We start from the raw sequence: 21,723 nt of genomic DNA, 5'->3' as shown, positions 1-21,723 counted from the left end.
CTTGGAGTACACCAATATATCATCAATGAACACCACTACGAACTTGTCGAGGTACTCCATAAACACCTTATTCATCAGGTACATGAAGTAAGCTGGTGCATTGGTCAACCCGAATGACATAACCGTATATTCATACAACCCATATCTGGTAGTGAAAGCGGTCTTGGGAATATCCGAGGGTCGTATCCTCAACTGGTGATACCCTGACCTCAGATCAATCTTAGAGAATACCTTGGCTCCTCTCAGCTGGTCAAACAAATCTTCTATACGAGGCAACGGATACTTGCTCTTGATGGTAACTTCATTTAATGACCTGTAGTCCACACACATCCTCTGTGTACCATCCTTCTTGTCCACAAGGATCACTGGGGCTCCCCATGGTGATGAACTAGCACGAATAAATTTCTTATCTAACAATTCCTTTAATTGTTTCTTAAGTTCTTCTAGTTCACCAGCGGACATCCTATATGGTCTCTTAGCAATAGGTGCAGTACCAGGTAAAAGATCTATAATGAACTCAATGTCACGTTCAGGTGGCATACCTGGCAAGTCATCGGGGAACACATCTGAGTACTCGCATGCTATCCTGATGTCCTCTATCAGAGCAGCCTTCATCTGGTTCACCGTACAATCTGCTGGTGTTGGAGTGGTTGCAAAGAACTCAAACCTTTCACCTGCTGGGCTAGTAAGGAGCACTGATCTCTTGGCACATTGAATGACAGCATCGTGCTTGGTTAACCAGTCCATCCCAAGGATAACATCAATTCCATCCGAATCCAGAACTATAGGTCTTGCATCAAACTCTCTACCCATAATCTGAATTTTAATTCCGTGGCACTGGTACATAGCTCTCATGGTTCCCCCGGGTGAGTTTACTAGCATAGCTCTAGGCATGGTGCAAAGCGGTATGGAGTGCTTGGCCATGTATTGAGTAGATATAAAAGTATGCGATGCTCCAGAATCGAATAAAACTGATGCAGGGGTTGAGTTGACTAAGAACATACCGAATACAGCGTCCTGAGCCTCCTGAGCGGTGTCTGCAGTCACATGGTTGACCCTGCCGTGGACGTAGTTCTGCTGTCCTCTGTTGCTCTGCGGGGTCTGATTGTTGTTCCTAGGCTGCTGCTGCGGAGTCTGCCTCTGTCCGCTAGCGTTGTTCTGAGCAGGAGTGTTCTGAGGAGGATTGGGACAACGGTTCGCATAATGACCATGTCCACCACACTTGAAACACACGGTGGACCCAGTAGGGGCTGTGTTGTTGTTCCTCACGGGAGTACCGACAGGAGTGTTCTGACGGTTCTGCTGGGGGTTGAAGCGTTGCGCCGACTGCTGATTCTATTGATTCTGCTGAACTTGGCGCGGGTACTGATACTGGTTCTGCCCAAAGTTGGCATTCTGTCCTCCTGGGCGAATCTGGTTTCCTTGTGGGGGTCCAAAGCGCGGGCGCGAGTTGCTAGACTGGCTTTGTGACTCGAACTTCCGCTTCTGCTCGCCCATCTCCTTGCGAGCATTCTCCACGGCGATGGCATTGTCCACCAGTTTCTGGAAACTCTCAAACCTGTGTACCAACAACTGATATCTGATAGGTGCAAGCAACCCTAGCCTGAAGTAGTCCTGCTTCTGCCCATCTGTGGCCACGTCTGCGGAGGCATAGCGGGACAACTGGATGAACTTGTCCCGATACTCACTTACGGTCATTCCACCTTGCTTCAGAGCTAGAAATTCCTGCCTCTTCAGCTTCATCAAACCCTCAGGTATATGATGCTCCCTGAATTGAGTTCTGAACTCATCCCAGGTGATAGTGTTTTGATCAACATGGGCGGCGGTATAAGCATCCCACCAGTCTGCTGCAGTTCCTTCCAATCTACCTGAAGCATACAGTACCTTCTCCCTGTCTGTACACTGAACTATGTTCAGCATCTTATCAATGGTCTTGAGCCAGTCATCGGCGTGAAGAGGATCTGGTGAGTGGGAGAAAGTAGGAGGTCTGTGACTCATGAAGTCACGGTGGCGATCCCTCTGTGGCGGCTGTGGTACTGGAGCTTGGTTCGCTTGAGCTTGTAGATTGGCCATGGCGTTGGCCATTTGAGTCAGTAGCTGTGTCTGCGCAGCAAGGAACTGCTCCATCCCTGCTGGTGGTGGTGGCGGTGGCCCGTTGTTCTGGTTGTTGCCTCCACTCATGTTGTTGGGTTGCTGGTTGTTGCCTCTTCTCTGACGCTGCACTGGTGGCTGATCAACTCCTGATCCGGACCTGGTGTTCACCATCTGACCGGTTAGACAAGTAAGACTCATGAAATAATCATGGTAAAATATTGGTGCAAGGACGAGATAGAGACAAAATAAATTAAAATGGATAACCCCAAGCTTTACTAACTAGCTAACTTTATTAAAAACTTGATGCAATTATGGTCATCACTCCATAATTACACCACAATCATTACAAAAAGCCAACTCACAATTGTTCACAAAACCAAGCATTGAAACACACTGATTAACTAACACACTTAAGCAAACGTTCACGAGCTAGCGATTACAAAAAGACTCTTTACAAGACTCAACCTAAACTCTTAAGCCTATCATCTAATAGAAACGGTTCTGGTAGCCACGGTCGCCGAAACGAAGCCTCTTGCGCGGGGGGTGACAAGGCGGGATGCGGAGGCTCCCCCTCTGGAACAGGTGGAGGCGCCTCTCCTGCGAGCTGGGCCTCAAGCTGGCGAATCCTGTGGTGAGCTTCTCTCAGTCGGTCTTGGGTGTCGTCCAGCTGGTTGACGACATTCCTTAAGTCTGTGTCAACTCCAGCGAGAGCTCGCACTGTGACATTGACGCGGTTCTCCTCGTCCTCTCCAAGTGTCAACTCCGTATGCTCGGTCCCACGGACACGGCGAGGAAGGTGCTGATAGTCTGTGCTCTCCAAGTCTCGGCGGTTAGTGTGATTGAGAGACCAGAGAGCCCTCATGGCAGCATGGCTTACTGAGGCACGGTAGGTCGCCATGGGTGTCGAGGAATCATGTGCGGAGACGGTCATCATGCCTCGGGGTCCAGTATCCACCCTTATGTGGACCCGAGTGACGAAGTAGTCGCCGAGCGCTGGGTCTTCATAATGCCTTGTCTTGTACAGGGGAGCCACGGGGTTGTGAAGCTCTTCCAGCGTGTCCCGAAGCAGCAGGGGGAAGTGACCCTCCTCGTGGGTTGAGGTGTAGACGCAGTACAGTCCCCTTTCTTCTGGCGGGTCTTCATCATCATCCTCATCGTCCGGGTCCTCTGGGCCTTCTGGGTCTCCTCCAGCTGGTGCAGGCGCTGAAGCTGCTGGAGCAGGAGGTGCTGGCGGCGGTGCTGGGGCTTCATCTTCTGACATCTCCTGGGGCTCCTCCTCTTCTCCTCCCTCAGCGACGGCGGTCGCTGGAACCTGAGCGTCGAAATAGGCCAGTGGCGGGCCTAGATCGTGTGCTGGCGTCGGCGACGGTGGAGATGGCTGTATGTTCCCGTCCGCATCAACTTCCCGGATGTTGCCTTCTTGGTCTTCGTTGAAGAAGTAATCCCCTTAATCCCTTTGGCTGTGCCGGCCGGACAATTGTGTTTGCTGATCCTAATTCTGTTTTCTGTCAGGGAGGGGCTGGGCAAATATAACCGAGAATCGTGTGCCGAGCTGAAAAAACTAAAAAACAAAACTAAAAGAATCAAAATTGAGAAAATCTGGTGCTGCTTTGGTTCCTAGTTCTAAGAAACCGAATTTATCTGCTTTTTCGGTTCTTAGACTAAATTTGGTCTAGTAGGCCCAAGTGGCCCATCTAAAACTTACAAAGTTGTGAGGATTAGAATCCACAACCTCAAGCTTCCAATGTAGCTTTCTTTGCTATCCCACCTATGCATCACATGTGACTACGTGCGAGATGGTTTCCTTTTGAAGTAACTCATGGTCATGGAAGCCTATTTAGTACCAGGCCAAGACACCAACCGGTACTAAATGTCCACTTTATGTGACACTGTGTTTCAGTGCCAACCCTGTGGATTTGCGGTGATGCACCTGCTATCTATGAGTTAAAGATGTTCGGTCGGTTTTCCCTTGGTTGACGCAAATCGCCCAATTTTGCCGTCATATACCATGTTATGAAAGAAAAGAAAGCCATTGAATATTTATTCATCGGTGAACGTCTGTTCAAATTATTTTCTTCTCTGCGAGTTCTGCATCGGCAGCCACCTCTGTGTGCCTGGCAGCCCACGGACCACGATATCCAACAATGGTGTCATTTGACCAGTATGTTGGCTTTCAAGTTTGAATATCATAAGCACTTTGCCATGGTCCGGGGAAATTCAAAAGTGTGTCGTTGAATATTAGTTTAGACGAAAAATAAGAGAATAAAAAAGGGGACACTTGATCTGAATAGATACCGCCATACCAGTTGGTGTGCAAGGCTTGGAATACCCCTTTCCTTTCAGATGTGGTATACCGAATGACTTGGCAAAGAATTACAAGTCTACACTAAATGACTGGATTAGTAAACAAGGCTGCTGACACCAGAGGAAAACTTCAAGTTGGCACTACGAATTGATGAACAAAAAGGAAGGCAGAATCTACGGAAGGCGATTGACAATGTCTGTGTTTTCTTACTCAAGTATCTACACAAATTGTTACAATATCTTTGGTGGGTTTGCTGGGAGCATGGTGCTTCACCCGCTTTTCTGGCTATGAATGCAAGTCTGGGTTTGCTGAATTATTTGTAATAAGCATTCTGCATCAAGTTCTACAAGATCTGAGAATCAAGAAGGATGTAGAACCATATACAGAAATGAGTTATGATGCGGTTCGAAGAGCGGTGGATCCAATTTACAGTTGGTGGAATTGGTGGAAGAAGGGCAGTCAGGATGACGCCTAGATCTTTTCTGCAGCACAATTTATCTGTGTAGATACTTGATTAAGAAAGGGTACTTTTATTTTATTGTCAATCTTTTCCATCTTTACTTCTAATATTAGAGTTATGAGCTAAGAGAGACATTTACTGTGTAGATACTTGAGTAAGAAAACAAAGATCGATGGACAAGGGACTACCTATGTATTCTACATTTCAACTGAGGTTACACTCGAAGAATGCAAATCGGGACTTATAAAAAGAAAAATTACAAAGCTATAACTTTCAATTTCAGACTTATGAACTTTTTTCTAACAAACTATTAAAATTAAGCAGCAGTTCTAAGTTGATTTACATTAGTACTGATAACTAATTATGTATTTATAATACAAACGGTTCAGAGGAAGGGCACTATGGCTGACATGATGAAATAAGTGTCACCTCAGCAGCTATTCCTCTTTGAATAATTTATAACATGAAGGACACTTTTTATTTTGGGAACGTATCATGTGCAAACCAACATCTTCATGAAAACTATGCAAACTTCAATCAGGGCCACTGGATCAACATTCAAGGGGCATGGGGAGGGGGATAATTTTACAATTAACCCTCCGCCCTTGGATTAGTCAATCGCACTTTTGCAAATCCCCTCTCCCACTCCCCATGCACTCTTCCCTTGGATGTTGATCTGGTGGCCCATATTGAAATTTGTATTGTTTTCACAGATAGGTTGGTTTGCACCTAATATGTTCCCTTTTATTTTTATTGTTGAAGTTATTTGGTTTCAGTTCATGAATTTGAGTATGTTATGATCTTTAGCCTCTTTTTTATTTTACCAAGATTTGTTCACTTATGTTATTCTGTTGAATTGATATGCTTAACACAATCACTTTGCTATACAATAAACTTCCATCAAATTTTCTGTTACAAATCAGTGGCGCTACAATCATTTTGAGTGTATTTATTTAATCTGAGACAAAGTTACAAATGTAGCGATCATAAGTAAGATAGAGATTGTCCCCCTAACTATTCCCACTAGGTCGTTGACTCTTAAAAAATTATCAATGCAAGACGAAGTTGTTCCCACTTGCTTAACATTATGAAATTATCCAAGTACTTCATAAGCAAAAATTTTATTAGTCTATTGCCAAGTATTGTTTATTAGAAATTAAAAATGATGACAGGAAAAAATATTTCTATTTTGACAATATATTCCCCACCACCAATATTCTATTTTGCCCTTGTCCTACATTACTACTGTTAGGAATGGAGAGGAGAAGAGAGACTGTAGTGTGTGTCTATATTGAGTTGAGTTAGGCCCAAAGGGCCATATATAGAGTACAGGAGATATGAGACATCCCAAACCCTAAACACTAGGATATTACAATACTACTGTTGACTATTACTATACCCTTATAACAACCGCCACTTAGACATATGTATTTGAAACATGTACCATGTAAAATATTTATCAGCTTTACTTAAGACTGAAGTGTGTGTCTGTATTGAGTTAGGCCCAAAGGGCAATATATAGAGTACAAGAGACATGAGACACCCCAAAGCCTTGACACTAGGATATTACAATAGTACCCTTGACCATTATACCCTTAACAACCGCCACTTTGACTTATATGTATTTGAAACATGTACCATATGAAATATTTCTCAGTCTTACTTATCCAACCATCATGATCATCACTATCAAAGTCAGGAAATGCAAGGTTAGGCTCTTTTGCCATTGCCCTATGCTGGTGATGGTTATAGTGTTCGTATGCATGTGGTGGTCTGAGTCCAATTGTTGTCCTCAATATGATGGTTACCTTGGTTTAATGCCATAGACCTTGTTGTTGTGAGTGATTTTCCTGTCTCACCAGTTTCTACTTTCTACTATCATGGTATTTCGAGCAAAGCGCATGTAATTAATCCAAGGATCATGACATATCACACCTGTGTAGTAGTTCAATTTCCCTGCTCCAGATCTACCTGGTTCATAATTTTGTTTGTTCCAACGTATCTTCAAATTAAAATGGGTGACAATACATTATGTATTTGAATCATAGTATAGTGTGGGAGTACAATTAATATCTTGGCTGTGAGAGTCTTTGTTAGAAGGTGAGTTAACATGTCGCCTAGCAACCCTTTTGAGGTAGCCCATAGTTTGCTCAAAATTATGGGCATCTATGATTGCGCATGTGCTCATGGTGTTGCTTCTAACCTGGTCCCAACAAAAAGACCCGAAAGTAACAAATGATGAGAACATTCACTTATAGACATTTTGTGCCCATTTCCAATTTCTGCTTACTTATTCCCATCATCTAGTAACCACAGAATGATCCAAATCTGCTTTTAATAATGGATCTTTTTTTTATTCTCAGTCTCAATGGTAAGGAAGAGAAAATGCATGAATCATTTATCAAGAAAGTGAACGAACATGGTGGTTCATATATGTTTGAGGTGTGTACCATTGTTTTTTTGTTCAAGTCACTTCAAAAGAGAGCTTATTCTTGGCTAGTGGAATGGAAACAAGACTCTTTCCTATCCACTTTGCCGAGGGGAGAGAAAACTAAGGTCCTGTTTATTTCAGCTTCCCGATCCAGCTTTCCGGCTTTTGGCAGCCATAAGCTGGAAAGCTAAACCAAAAAGCCCAGTTGGAAAGGTGGCTTTTGAAAAGCTAGAAAGCTAGCTTATGAGGAAATGAATGGAAAGCTTTTTATGTGCTGAGAAGATAAAAATTTATTACAAAAGCCAATAACAAAAGGCCAGCAGTCAAAAAGTTAGCTTTCAGAGAATAAAAAGGAGGAGACTTGATTGGAATAGGTACCACCATACCAGAAACAATATAATTTTGCTCTTGGATAAATGTTGCTGTGCACAAGGCTTGACTGGCTCCAAAAATGTTGGTGCGCAAAGGCTTGGAATAACCCTTTCCTTTCGGATGTGGTATATCGAAGGACTTGGCAAATAAAAATTACAGTTCTACACCAAATGACTAGATTAGGGAACGAGGTTACTGACACCAGAGAAAAACTTTAATCACTGCGAATTGATGAACAAAAAGGAAGGCAGAATCTACATAAGGTGATTGATAATTTGATCTGCGGGTCCCAGCAAAACAAACTACAAGAGAACTTTTTCCTTCTTCTGAAGGATTGGAGGGTCAACATCAATGCCCATGTTAGCGGCAGTGCCAGCGATGATCCTCATAGCAGAGTCGATGCTCTTGCAGTTCAAGTCCGGCAACTTCTCTTGAGCTATCGCACGGACTTGATCTGCTGTTACTTTGCCAACCTTTTCTCGCTGTGGCTCTTTTGAACCTTTTTCGACACCTAACAATCAAGATTGAGAAATTTTGGTAAGGAACCTTTTGCTTTGTGAAAATGAAGACAGCACATGCTCCAACATAAACACAGGGAAAAATAGCTGGGTGCCGGTCACTAGGTTGTTATGCTAGAAAGCGTATGCATTTTGCAGGCACTAATGTCTAATGTGTTCATTCGTTGTACTAGTTCATAGTTCATGTCATCATGTGTATACTTTAACATGCAAAATAAAAAAATAGAAACAAAAAATGTGTTGCAAGTCCATGTTATTCATCTATGGTGGATATTCAAATTTATAAGCTTGAAAGCAAGTTCATGAGATAAGTTGCTTGGGTTGAAACACAGTTAACTAAAAATATATGATGAAATGCATAATCTAATTCACTACTCATCTGATTTAATATATCCGTTTCAGGAGAATGAAAGGCCTCAAATCACATAATACTACTACTTAGTCCTACCATCATCTACTACTGAATCATTGTGGAATTGCTAACTCCAAACTTTATTTGTTGCAAGTGCATTCACTATTTTATCACCGTGCAGCCAAAAACAAAAATCATGTAGGCCGTATGAACTCACTTTGAAAAAGGTTACACACTGAATTTTTAATCCAATAAGCTGCATTTGCACAAACTATAAATACCATCTCATCAAACACGTGCCAAAGACGCACAGAAAAAATATCAATCAATCACAAGGGCACAGACCTTTTCCTTTATGTCCAATTTTTTTAATAATTTGTGCAATTTAACTATGAACGGATTGATGCTAATGTCTAGGATGCGCACCTGCAGCCTTAAGGAGCAGAACTGAGGCTGGTGGTGTCTTCAAGATGAAAGTAAAGCTCTTGTCCTGCAAATGCAAAACAAAGGCACAAGCATTACGAAAACTATTCAACATATACAATCAATGTTCGGACTTCAGACGAACACATTGTAGGATGGAGAGAGAGTATTCAGCTCACATCGAAGACGGTGATCTCGACGGGGATGATGTAGCCGGCCTTCTCGGCCGTCTTGGCATTGTACTCCTTGCAGAAAGCCATGATGTTCACACCCTTGGCACCAAGCGCCGGGCCGACGGGCGGCGCCGGCGTCGCCTTGCCGGCCTCCAGGGCCAGCTTTATCATGGCCACCACTGCATTCAAGAGAACCGAAGCCCAAAACGGTTTAATAAGCGCAAAAAAAAACATGGGTCCTCTTCGATGTTTCAGGACTGGTGAAGACAACGAGGGGAACGGACCTTTCTTCGGCTTGCCTCCCGGCTTGGGCGGAGCCATGGCCCTGACGGCGAGCGTCCGCCGAGAGGAGGCGGCGGTGGGCGCGGGCGCCAGCGGCCGGAGGAAGAAGGCGGGGGCTCCGAGGAACGGGGAAGAGAGCTTCTTGGCCGCGGCCTGGCAAGGGCGGCCTTGGAGGGATAAGGAAGTGGTGGCCATGGCTGTGTTCATGGCAGCGCTGGAGGTGGGAACTGGAAGGAGCAATGTTCTTCGCTCTGCTCGCTGCCTCCTATCTATCTAATCCGCTCTTAGCGGAGCTGGTTCTGCGCCCGGTCAATACGCCTTCTCTCAGGGAAGCGTTTTCTTGTTTGGAACACGTACTCCAGAGCTGGATGCGGGATGCTTCCCATCTTTTCCCCCTCAAAAGTCAAGAAGATTGATGCGCGAGCTGGAAATGGCACAAATGTTCGGAAGAGAGTTTTCTCTGGTCCAATTTTGTTAACGGGAAAGAGTGAGTATCTCGCCTTGCTCAAATAAAAGTGGGGCTAAGGCAATGCCCACTGACAAAATCTTGAGGCTGTATTCTTCCGATGGTAGCACCTGAATATCCATGGGACATTCAACATTCCGATCTTTGTAAATTCAGCTTTGAACATGAGGGATTAAGCACTAATAGAATCTGCTGTGGGTGAATTCTATTGCTTATTTTCAATACATTTACATAACTGTATGGATCTCCTTAAGTCCTTATTCCCATGATCACAGTACAGAAAGTGAAAACATATACATGCCAAGTACAAACAAGTGTTTCAAGAACAAAACATTCAAAAATAAAAACTGATCAGTGCAATTCACATTCCCGACATTTACTATTTAGATCTCACCATTGCAGCTCCAAAAGAGAACAATACAAAAAAGAAAAATCAGCACAAGAACCCAGACATTCCTCATATTCTATTTTCAATTTTGAAGGAATCGACAACTGTGTGCAGCCTATCCTTCATCTTTTCCCATCTTCTCTCATTTGCTCCAGTAGTCAATGTGTAAAATTTGCCTGCAGGATCCCATCAATAATCAGAGAATAATAGATAACAGCAAACATTGACAACATTCTCATAGTTTCCAGTACAATGTCGAGAGTACAATAAATAAAAAAATATGACGAAATAAGTTGATGGGAAGTGCATAAATGCTACACATTAAATACTGACACAGCATCTCACTGATTGAAAAGATCTCGGATGGACGGTAATACCATTTGCAATTACGATGGCACCAAGTGCATGTCTGGTGTAGTTTGGAGCCTGAGCTGTGAACTCAAAAGTATAGTAAGCTCTCCCATCAACATCATTCTGCATGAAAAAATATATCTTGTGAATTTAACAACATCAGAGCACCCAAATATATCTTTCAGGAAGATAATAGCATAAAAGGTGTCAAGAACAGGATGTCTGACAAATAATTAATTGATTCTAGTAGAAACTGGAGAAGTAACGTCCTAGCAATTTACAGCACTAGGTATACATTTTATTCTCCTTTTCATATTACCATTATCTAAAATAAATCTTTGTGTCTAACCATTCATTTCTCTTCACACCAGCATAAACGTGAAAACCAGGTGAAAATTTTGAGCACATGTTGTATAGGTGGCTATCTACTAATGCTATTTTTAGAGAAATCAGCACTGGCTGATTTGAGTCTTTTCTAGTTCTGTCCACACAAATCAACTAATTCCTCAAAGATTTGGCATGAACTAGTGTCCATGAAAGTAAGAGGAATAGTTAGTTAAGTTTCAATAAGAAAATGTGTGTTAGATCAAGCATGGCGATTGTCAAGGCACACCTCTTTTGCCTCGATTAACTTCGTCTTCTGCGTTGGTGGCGCTAGGACCTTCTTTATCAAGGCCTCAGCAACCTGGAGAATAGGGGTTATTATAATAGATCGAAATGGACCTCTACCAGACGGACTAGCCCAGTTTTTATGTTTTTTTTTAAAAGGTAAGAGATATAGTAAAATTAACCTTATCCGGAGGACCAAGGTCACGGATGTCCTCCTTGCTCGTGGGAATAGAGTTGACGCTCACACTCTCCAGAGGTTCTATGACATCTTTGTACACCTTATCTTGGCCTTGCACTGCCACTTCCTGCCAGCCGAACGGGTAGAGGAAGGAGTAACCAGCCTTCTTGTCGACGACAGGCAGGAACCCTTTCTTAGACTCTGCTGCGACTATAGCAGATCAGAATGGCACTCAGTTTTGACCAAATAGACCATATTCCAAGTGAAAAGTGACCAACAAATTAAGTAAGTAGGTACTCCAGAAGGCGAGCATTTGAAGGCGATCGTAAATTGGAAGGGCAACTCACATGCCGCCGGATTGGGACGGGAAACAAACGCGGCGGCCGCGGCAGCACCCGCCACGAGCACCTGCCGCCGCCCGGGCCCGGAGCCTTCCTCGTCTGCGTCAGGTCTGCAGGCTGCGGCGACGGGCGTGACGACGGCGCAATGCCGCCGCCTGCGCAGCGACGGGGACCCGGGGCGGCGGGCGGCGGCCACGGGAGCGGAGGAGGATGCGCGGCGAGGGAGCGGGAGGGAGACGGCCGTGGCCATGGGGGGCGTCGACGAGGATGATGATGGCCGGACGGGATGCGGGGGAAGCGAGCGAGAGAAAGCCTGCGGCGCCGAGTAGGAGTAGGAGGAGGATTTCGCTTCGTTTCTGGTCCACACACGGACCTCTCTCGCTGGACGAACGGCTTAGATGGGCCTGTTTCCATCGGATGTTCATTTTGGACCTAGGAGAGCCCAATGGGCCATCCCAAATGACGAGGCTTGGAGTTGGAGCCAGTTTCTGCGATGATGAAAAGAGGTCCCTGACAATGCAAACTATGGCCAAAAACCAGATGCTTGCTAGTTGCTAGTAAAAACTAACAACTGTTCTAGCAGTAGTCTTTTTTTCTTCTTCTTTCCGATGGAAACATCCATCTCTGTGGCTGCTAGGCTCTGAAGAGCTCCAGGCAGTGCTCCTGGTCCAGGTTCCTGCTCCAGAACTTGCTGTAGTACTCGGCGTAGGTGTAGTCTCTGTAGACTGCCGGCGAGCCGTCGCCGACGAGCTTGGCGGCGGGGCCGATGAGCACGTCGTTGCACGGGCACAGGAACGACGCCACCGACATCCTCGGCCTGTCGGCGTTCACCACCGCGCGGTGCCACACGCTCTTGTACCTGCCGTTACTCAGCGCCTGCGGGCACAGGATTCAATTCAGTTACCACTGGAAACATTGGAATTTCTGCTGGTTTATTTCACCTTACGGTACTACTAGTATGTACTACCTGCAGCTGGTCCCCGATGTTGATGACGAGCGCGTTGGGGCGTGGGTTGACGGCGATCCACCGGCCTTCCTTGAGCACCTGCAGGCCGGGCACCTGCTGGTCCGTGAGCAGGATGGTGAGGGCGTTGGGGTCCGTGTGCGCGGGGAGCCCGAAGGTGAGGTCCGGCGCCGGGCACTTGGGGTAGAAGTTGACCGCCATGTGCTGCTCCTGCTCGCCCAGCGCCGCCTTCACGTACTCCTCCTCCAGGCCCAGGCTCGCGGAGATGGCCGCGTACAGCCGGAACCCCAGCGCCCGGACCTCTCTGCAGTAGGCGCTCACCATCTCCCTGTGCGTCGCCACCATCAACACCAGCACAAATTAAACCCCCCATCAACAACTCGTTCTTCTTGTTGAGGTGGCTGATCGCTGCATTCATGCTATTGGTATGAGCTACTACTTCCAGTACGGAGCAGTAGAACTAGAACTAGGCAAGTGGTGGACCACGCCTCGCAATTTTGGCATTCCTGTTTGCTGAGAGGTAAGTATCTTTTCTGGCTGCAGGAGCTCTGTCTGTCCTTCCTAGGAACGCTTTAAAAACTGGCGGTGCATGCATGTCCAGCACATGCTAGAGCCGTCCAAGCTAGCTAGTACATCCTACATGGGTGGTGGCTACTCGTTAGTCGCTTTCAAATTTTCCATTGTTCAGCAGCGCTTCAGTGATCGGTCTCACGAGGAAAGGAAGCAAGAAATGGTTCCACAAGCTTGAAGAAGATCTGAAGAAGAAAATCTTTCAAAGAAGAACTGAACAAGAAGAAGCTAGTAGAGTCTTGGAAAGAAAAAGAAAGAAAAAAAGGTAAAGTAGCGACCATTACTCAACTTTGGATGCAATAATCTAACTCCTTTGAACTTGTCGCATTTTAAATATAATCAGCAGCGTACCAATAATTTACTTTGGTTTACGTGCTTAATTAGGGATTTTAAAAGCTAAGTGTGCGTTTCACTAGGAACGTAACCAATAACCTGATGCTCGATCATCAAGGCGGCATGAAACATGAGGCCGTCCGGGTGCAGAGCTCCAGAAATAGCTGCTACGAGCAACCGCTAGGGAGGAGAAGGAATGGAAGCAAAAACTAGTACTGTAGTAACGCCAGACGGCCTTGAACAATTGGATCGTACCTGAAGGCTGGCGGATTTGCCGGCCAGCCGGGGACGTACTGCTCGAGCGGGTGGCAATGGAGGCGGAGGTAGTCGCGCCAGTTGTGCACCGTCTCCTTGCGCACGTTGAAGCTGGTGGACAGCCGCATCTTCTTGGCCGGGTCGTCGGAGTAGAGCTTGGCCTTCTCCTCCGGCGGGAGCCGGAAGAAGTCGTACGCCACCGCCAGCATCGCGTCCATCAGCTCCACGGGCACCCCATGGTTGATCACCTGAAAGAAGCCGTGGGTGGTGCAGGCCTCGCCGATCCTGGCGACGACGGCGGCGCGGTCGGGGTCGGCGAGGTCGACCACGGGGATCTGCGCGTCGGAGACGACCTCGTGGAGGCGCGGGCGCTGCGTCTCCGGCCGGACGTAGTTCTCCGGCAGCTGCTCGTGCACGGCCGTGGAGATGAGCTGCTCCGCCATGCCGCCCGGCCTGCTTTGCTTGCTTCGATCACTTGCTAATTTATATTAGGCGCTGTGTGAATGCGCTGCGATGGAGTGCGAGTGCGAGTGCGCCCCATGTGTTCCCCAGCGATGGGATACTCCTACATATAAATAGATGTGACTAGTCACTACTCGGCCATCGATGACGCCACGCACGCGCTTTGTCTTGTTCCAGGCCTCTGTGCTCTGATCGCTCATGGTGTCAGCGTCGTAGCCCGGCGGTGCTCTGCTCCCATCCCCAGTTGACCAATGTCGGCGTCGCAGGGCGGAGTCAGGAATTTATTTTTTTTATTATTAAAGAGATCAATCATATTAATTTATATAAAAATTTAATCAAAATTTAACTGTTCAATATAAATTTAATAAGGCCAGTGTCTTGCCCGCGCGCCCCGTCTCCGCCCCTGTCAGCACCTGCTGCCCCGCCAACGTCAGGCCGCTGACGGCAGCAGGGTTTGGCCAACTCTCGCCGTCTCCGATGTCGATGATGACTCGGCTCGGAACACAAGTATGTTTGATCGATCTCGCATGTGCGCCGGCCGGTTCTGCTTCAGTCGGTGGAGATCAGCTCAGATCACAACCACAACTCAGAGCCCGTTTAGTTACCAAAAATTTTCACCCAAAAATTTTCACTTCCCCTTTGAACACATATATGAAGCACTAAATATAATTAGATAACAAAACTAATTACACAGTTTGGATGTACACGACGATACGAATCTTTTGAGCCTAATTAATGCATGATTAGCCATAAGTACTACAGTAACCCACATGTATTAATGATGCGGTCAAAGGCCTCAAAAGATTCGTCTCGCGGTTTCCAATTAAGTTCTGAAATTAGTTTTTTAATTAGTGTCCGAAAAACCCTCCCGACATCTGGTCAAACATGTGATTTAACATTCAAAAATTTTCGTTTTTGAAACTAAACAGCCCCTCAGCAAACCCTGCTCCAAGATCGTTTGAGCAGCAGGTGTGGACGTCTGATAGGGTAGGGGGGGCTTCAAGGCTTGGCACAAGTGAGAGAGGCCGAGCGGGCGGGGATTCAGTGCAAGTTCCAATTTCTTGCGTGTTGAGGGGGGGACTTGTGGCGCTCGGAATCAACTCCTTGTTTAGCTGTAAAATTTAAAATTCCAAAACTATCACATCGGAAAAAATCTTACATGTATAAAGTATTAAATCTAAACAAAATTAAAAACTAATTATATAGTTTGTTTGTAAATTACGAGACGAATCTAATGAGCCTAATTAGATCATGATTAGACACTAAATTACTACAGTAACCATGCGTTAATGACAGATTAATTATACTTATTAGATTCATCTCGTAGTTTACAGACGAATTCTGTAATTAGTTTGGTAATTAGTCTATGTTTAATACTTCAAATGTTAAAAGATTCTATTTCAAAAATTTCACATGCGCAACTAAAGGAGACCCAGGTTATCAAACAGGGCACAAATCGGGGAGGACCTTGGGCTGGAAAACAGAGTACTGTAGCACGCTTTGACCGCTAATTTAGAGTATCAAATGAAGTCTAATTACAAAACCACCTCCACAACCCCCCGTGTAAATCGCGAGACGAATCTAATGAGGCCTTTGACCGCGGGATTAAAGAATGGTTACTGTAGTATCACTGTAGCTAATCATCGATTAATTATCGTCATTAGACTCGTCTCGAAAAGTTACACCCATCCCTGAAAAAATTTTGCAAATAGACTTCATTTAGTACTCCATACGGACATTCGTCTTTTTGTGTAAATTTGATGCGACGCTCAGCCAAACACGGCCCAGTTTCGTTTCTGTGGGTGTCGCAGTGTACTTTGCAACGCCTAGTGTCTCGACACAGTCAGAGGTGCACACAAATGTCAGGCACGCATATGCTTCGCTGTGTGGTCCTTTTCCCATTTACTCCCAACACAATTGTACGAGTGATGGCACACCTTTTCTTCGTTTAAAAAAAATAATGATCAATAAATATTTTTAAAGAAAACACAGTGCACTTTTTTCAAAGTCTAATAAACACAAATACAAACAGAATCATTCATATTAGTAACATCCGTCGATTTAAAATCATATTGTCCATTCCGGCCTTGACCCGAGGCCAATTCTTGATTTGAGGTAAATAGAGTATAGGCCCCATGATTTGAGGTGGCATCCATCAGCTTGCTTTTGATGTTGGAGAAGCCCGTAATAACAACATTGCTACTCACAATAGCAAGAAATCGATCAAAGTAAACGGATGTTAAGGAGTTTTTTTTTCGATAAAGAAGCTTTACTAGTTTTCAAGAACATCACATCATGATTGTCAAGATTGTCAAATACTACTAGCTTTTAACCGAGTAGGTCTCAAATGGCAACTGAAATATTCAAGAGCACAAATCTGCTGGGTGATCAAACCTGTCAACGCTTAGGTATACTTAGTGTAACAATCCGGTTCTTGAAATTCAAATGAAAATACGAATTCACCAAGATTTGAATGAAGTTTAACCAAATTTGAATCTTACACCTGGGCCCCACTTGTCATACACCATCATACCTCTCTCATGCCTCTCCCTGTGCAGCACAGGGCACGGTATGGAGGGAGGAGCCTTCCCCATTTTCCCGGCCGGCGACGTCGCCAAGTCGTCCACGCCGCCTTCCCGAGCTCGCCACCTGCCTCACTTCCGTCTACGCCTCGCCTTCCTCTTCTTCTCCTTCCTCGGTTCGCCATGAACGGCGCTTGAGCAGCTCGCGCTCGTCGGCCGATTTCGCGAGTTCTTTCCATGGATTTCAAATCCATCGCACCCGTAGCTCCCTCACCTCCCTAGCTTCCTTTCCAGCCCCTCCAAACCTAGCCCCAAGCCCCATCTCGCCGGGAATCGGAGATACCCCGGCCGCCAGCCATTAGAGCCGCCCGAGCTCCACCTCAACGTCAAACTCCCATCTCCGGTCCCCGTTTTCTTCGCCCAGCAGCTCGAATCGACTCTAGGTAAGGCACTGATGCTCGTGCTCTCCGCGTTCACGAGGTTTCCGCGCTCGTTCCACGCCATGCCACCGCCGGCTGAGCTGCCTGCCACCGCCGTACGCCGCGGGCTACGCTCACGTCGCCCACGCCACGCTTGCGCGCGCACCGGAGCCGCCCGGCCGCGCTGGCGCTCACCCCGCGCCACTCCGCCGCCGCCTGGCCCCGCCGCCTCCCCTGCTTCGCGCCGCCGCTAGGGCGCCACCACCGCCGGCAACCCCTCCGCCTGGGGGCGCACGCGGGTGGGGCCCACCGGAACGCAGCTGCCGCGCCGCTGCGAGGACCGCCGCCAGCCACCGCCGTCGCGGGCCCTCGGCCCTGCGCCTGGCACGCCGCCGCATGCCACGACGTGCGTGGCCGGGCTGGGCAGGCCGCCCCTCCCACTGACCAGTGGGGCCCGCTGGTCGGGGGGGTTTCTTTTATTTCATTGTTTAATTTCGGCTGTTGTTTGTAAATTCATATTAAATCAAGGAAAAATATGAAAAATATGAAATAAATTTTGTTAGATTTGTTAGCATAAGATCTATGGAGGAAAAATATCCATGCTGGTAAAATAACCTTTTTACCCCTGCAAAAATTTAAATTGTGTTTAGTCTTGCTTAATTAGTTTCTATAAATCTATTCATCCAGAAATTATGAAAATTTTACGGTAGTTTACTTTAGACATGATTGTTTCCCCGAAAAATTTTCATGTTCATAATACATAGCTTAGTACATGATTATAAAGTGTACCTAACTAGTATATTTGCATAGGGATAAATGATATCTTTATATATAAGATTTTATTAAAATCATGAGAAGTAAGTTAATAAATGTCTTTGCAAGTCATGTTCTGTTGATATTAAATGGTGCTCTAGTTTGATACTTAGGTAGATTAGTTTAATGTAAATTGTTAATTTGTTTAATGTTTATCTTCTAATTACAAAGTCATGTTGGCATTTACTCATTGTCTCATATGCATACATATAGAATCCGCGACTGAGAAAGTCGTGTACTGTAACAGCCCAGGGGAACAGTGTCGGGGCCGGGTACTGTAGCAAGACGGGTTACTGTAGCTAGAGTACTGTAGCCGAATTGGGCCGGGCCTGATGGCAGTTACTGTAGCTCGAGAGCTGTAGCACGTCGGGTACTGTAGCGTCGCGACACTGTTCATCCGCGGGAATTGTCCCATACTGAAAGTTGGTTGAGAGCCAGACCAATTTAAATACCGAGTCACGGGAAGCTAATTAATTCCGGATCTATCCTTTTTGCGCGAAGCGAGGACGAAAGCGCAAGTGGATTAATTAGTAGGTGTGGTTTACTCAACTTGAAGAGTAGATCTTAGCCGTTATCCCGGGCCGGGTCGTTACATGTACGAGGTGATCGCGGAGCCGCAGGAGCAGACGAAGCAAGCCCAGCAGGAGAATCAGGAGAACACGGCCCAAGGCCCGGTTGATCCTAGTGTAGAGCAGCAGCACGAAGGCAAGCCCCGGAGCATAACCTATTATTTTAACTTATGAAATGTTATATGTTTACTTGATTATGCATTAAGTTTACAGGCGTTGAATGAAACCCTAGTTGCATGATCCCTAGGTTCCATTGGTCGAAATACTAGTATGTGTAGGTCGGTAGCCTTGCCATGCTAAAAATAGGAATCGGTAGAAGTCGAGTAATTTCCTGTTACTCGCGAGATATATGATGTCTCTATGATTTGATTATATGGAATATTGGAGTATGAAGGAAAGGAAAGGAATTGGAGACCGGGCGGGAACTGTCTAGCCCCATCTGTGTCGGTTAAGGACCGTCCGTTGTCTGGCCCTGTTGATCGAGTTTGAATTATACTAACCGCATACTGGGAGTAGGAGGTAGTCGAAACCGGTAAGTCTAGTACTACCTTGTTTCGAAAGTACAGAACTTCTACCCACCCCTTAGGGCAGTCGAGTGGCCGCGGAGAATTGGGATGCACATGTTTACTTTAGGTGGTCTCTGGTAGGGCTCGGTTGACTATATGCAGGTGGGGCAGTTCTGTAGTTCGAGGTGGGGAGGGGGAATGGTTGGTTTGTATTGTCCGACGGGGCAAATACATGCCGTGTTGGTGAGGTCCACCTTGCAAGGTTAAATCGGATCGATTCGCCGTTAGTCGCTCTCGGATATGAGCACCTTAATCGCAGCACCGCATCGTAGTAATGGGATGGAATATTAATGTATATGTTGAAGAAAATGTTGAGATTACTAATTGATCTTCTATTATGTTTGTTTTAGAAAGGGTTCTGCAAATGCCTAGAGGATATTAATTTCTATAGAATGTGAGCTAAAATATTGAAAGTAAGGATCCACCCTTAGACTCTTTTATGCAAATAATCCACAGCTAGAAAGCCTTGTATGTCTAGATAATGGGCTATGTATACCCATAGTCGGGTAAGTCTTGCTGAGTATTAGAATACTCAAGGTTGTTACAACATTCGTTTCAGGTCCTACAATTGTAGATTTCTGTCCTTGCTGCGCCATGTTCATCCGTCGTGACGCGGATGGCTGGGAAATTGCCGAACCAGAGGCTTAGTCCTTGCTAGTTACCGAATCACACACCCGTGGGCTGAGTGTGTGATTCGACACTGCGCTTTATGTATTATAGACGTCAGGTTTCCTATAACGGACTTTGTTTTAAACTGCACTTGCACTTGTATATTATTTATATAATTAAATCAGGTTTGTAAAACTTAATGTACTCTACTCTGTGTTGTAGTTGTATTTATATGTACTCGGCATGTTTGTACTATCTGTGCTCGCCTTCGTGTGAGACTACTGGTGTTTGTTTCGATCGGAACGCCCGCCGCCCTATAACGACCCGGTCCGGGAAAACGGCTAAGATCTACTCTACAGGTTGAGTAAACCACACCTGCTAAATAACTCTCTTGCGTTTTCTTCCTCGCTTCGCGCAAAAAAGTTAACCCGGAGTTACTAGCTTTCCCAGGGCCAGCTATTTAAGCTGGTTTGCCTCAGTATGAGTAACTGATATGGACATGCCTCGGGTGAACAGTGTTCCACGGAGCTACAGTACCGCATGTGGTACAGAACCCGAGCTACAGTACCGATGTTAGTCCCGCCCCACTTCGCCTACCGTAGCCGAGCTACAGTATCCCCTGCTACAGTACCGCGGCCCAACACTATTCAGTTTGGCCCACCGGCCCACTTAGCAAGGCTGGGATGTCACGTACACCTCCATTAGGACTCAACGTCCTCGTCGAGGCATCGAACCAGCTTACCCATATGGGACAGGAACAGGATCTCCTCTCTTGGCCACGACTGTATGTCCTAGTGCCAATCAACACATGTACACGCCCATGCGTCCAGGGCTAACGGCGCATCCCCGATGCCCGCGCACTGACCTGCATACGCCCGTATACATGCTGGGCCCGTGACCCACACCTACCCGTGAAACCGCGAGAGTCGGCTCTGATACCACTGTAACGACCCGGCCCGGGAAACGACTAAGATATACTCTACAGGTTGAGTAAACCACACCTGCTAAATAACTCTCTTACGCTTTCGTCCTCGCTTCACGCAAAAAAAATTAACCCGGAGTTACTAGCCTTCACAGAGCCAGCTATTTAAGCCAATCTGCCATGTATCGGTAACCGACATGGACCATGCCTCGGGTGAACAGTGTTCCGCGCAGCTAAGTAACCGACGTGATACAGTAATGGCATTAGGCCCGGACCAATTCGACTTCCGCACCCTAGCTACAGTAATCCCGCGTGATACAGGACCGCGGCCCAACACTATTCATTTTGGCACACTGGGCCACTTAACAAGGCTGGGATGTCACACTCAGCTCCTTTGGTCAACAGCTTTCGTTGATTCATTCATGTTATTACGCCTAATTTGGTCATCGGGTCCTTCATTGTCGTTGAATTTTCATAAGCTGTCAGGAGTTTTCTTCTGTCAGACGGCGGCTCTGAAAGTTTGAATTCAAATCACTCTTGCAGTCTTCCTGTCTGCTAATGAAGGAAGCTTCGTTCTAATTAAATCAAACCGCTCAAGCTGACCTACATGTCCTGCTTCATTCAGTCAAAATGTGTTGCCGTCGGTTAACTTGTCCAGGAACCAACCTTGGCAACTTATAATAATTTAAGGTCAGTCTGATCGCGTCATTACATTGAACTGAAATCTCGTAGTCAGGCGGTTGTAGTTATACTATACGGTCAGCTTTAGCAACTGCATTGCTCAAAATGCAGGAGAAAATGACGGAAAGCATTGGAGAAAGCAGTTTTTGCTGAATGGATCAAGAAACTTTCAGCTGTGTCATTTTCCTATAAAGCCAAGGATGAAACAGAGGAGCGCCGTGCACAGTACTCCTAGGCAGATTTTGCACCAAAGCTGAGTAGGTGGTGGAGTTTTGTGGGGGGGGGGGGGGGGGGG

General features: G+C 46.2%; 3 protein-coding genes across 4 annotated transcripts; all 3 read right to left on the bottom strand.

Moving 5' to 3' along the window:
- Positions 1-7,655: 7,655 nt before the first annotated feature.
- LOC120647516 (50S ribosomal protein L11-like) lies at positions 7,656-9,716 on the bottom strand. The gene is made up of 4 exons (XM_039924333.1): positions 9,413-9,716; positions 9,135-9,307; positions 8,959-9,022; positions 7,656-8,173 (listed from the first exon to the last, which is right to left on the bottom strand). The coding sequence occupies exons 1-4, from the start codon at positions 9,615-9,617 to the stop codon at positions 7,965-7,967; spliced, it is 651 nt and encodes a 216-aa protein (XP_039780267.1). The 5' UTR covers positions 9,618-9,716; the 3' UTR covers positions 7,656-7,964.
- A 332-nt stretch (positions 9,717-10,048) lies between these two features.
- Positions 10,049-12,613, bottom strand: LOC120647515 (psbP-like protein 1, chloroplastic). 2 transcript variants are annotated; one of them, XM_039924331.1, is made up of 5 exons: positions 11,750-12,613; positions 11,407-11,612; positions 11,229-11,300; positions 10,642-10,738; positions 10,049-10,440 (listed from the first exon to the last, which is right to left on the bottom strand). In XM_039924331.1, the coding sequence occupies exons 1-5, from the start codon at positions 11,991-11,993 to the stop codon at positions 10,334-10,336; spliced, it is 726 nt and encodes a 241-aa protein (XP_039780265.1). In that variant the 5' UTR covers positions 11,994-12,613; the 3' UTR covers positions 10,049-10,333. The 2 variants fall into 2 exon arrangements, with proteins under 2 accessions (XP_039780265.1, XP_039780266.1); XM_039924332.1 differs by lacking the exon at positions 11,229-11,300.
- Positions 12,268-14,401, bottom strand: LOC120647514 (flavanone 3-dioxygenase 2-like). The gene is made up of 3 exons (XM_039924330.1): positions 13,866-14,401; positions 12,711-13,035; positions 12,268-12,619 (listed from the first exon to the last, which is right to left on the bottom strand). The coding sequence occupies exons 1-3, from the start codon at positions 14,306-14,308 to the stop codon at positions 12,377-12,379; spliced, it is 1,011 nt and encodes a 336-aa protein (XP_039780264.1). The 5' UTR covers positions 14,309-14,401; the 3' UTR covers positions 12,268-12,376.
- Positions 14,402-21,723: the final 7,322 nt, after the last annotated feature.

The sequence above is a fragment of the Panicum virgatum genome, chromosome 9K (genome assembly GCF_016808335.1).
Source record: "Panicum virgatum strain AP13 chromosome 9K, P.virgatum_v5, whole genome shotgun sequence".
In the NCBI taxonomy this organism is placed as follows: domain Eukaryota; kingdom Viridiplantae; phylum Streptophyta; class Magnoliopsida; order Poales; family Poaceae; genus Panicum; species Panicum virgatum.
Note: the sequence above shows the minus strand (reverse complement) of the source record. Positions and strands in the feature narration are given on the sequence as shown.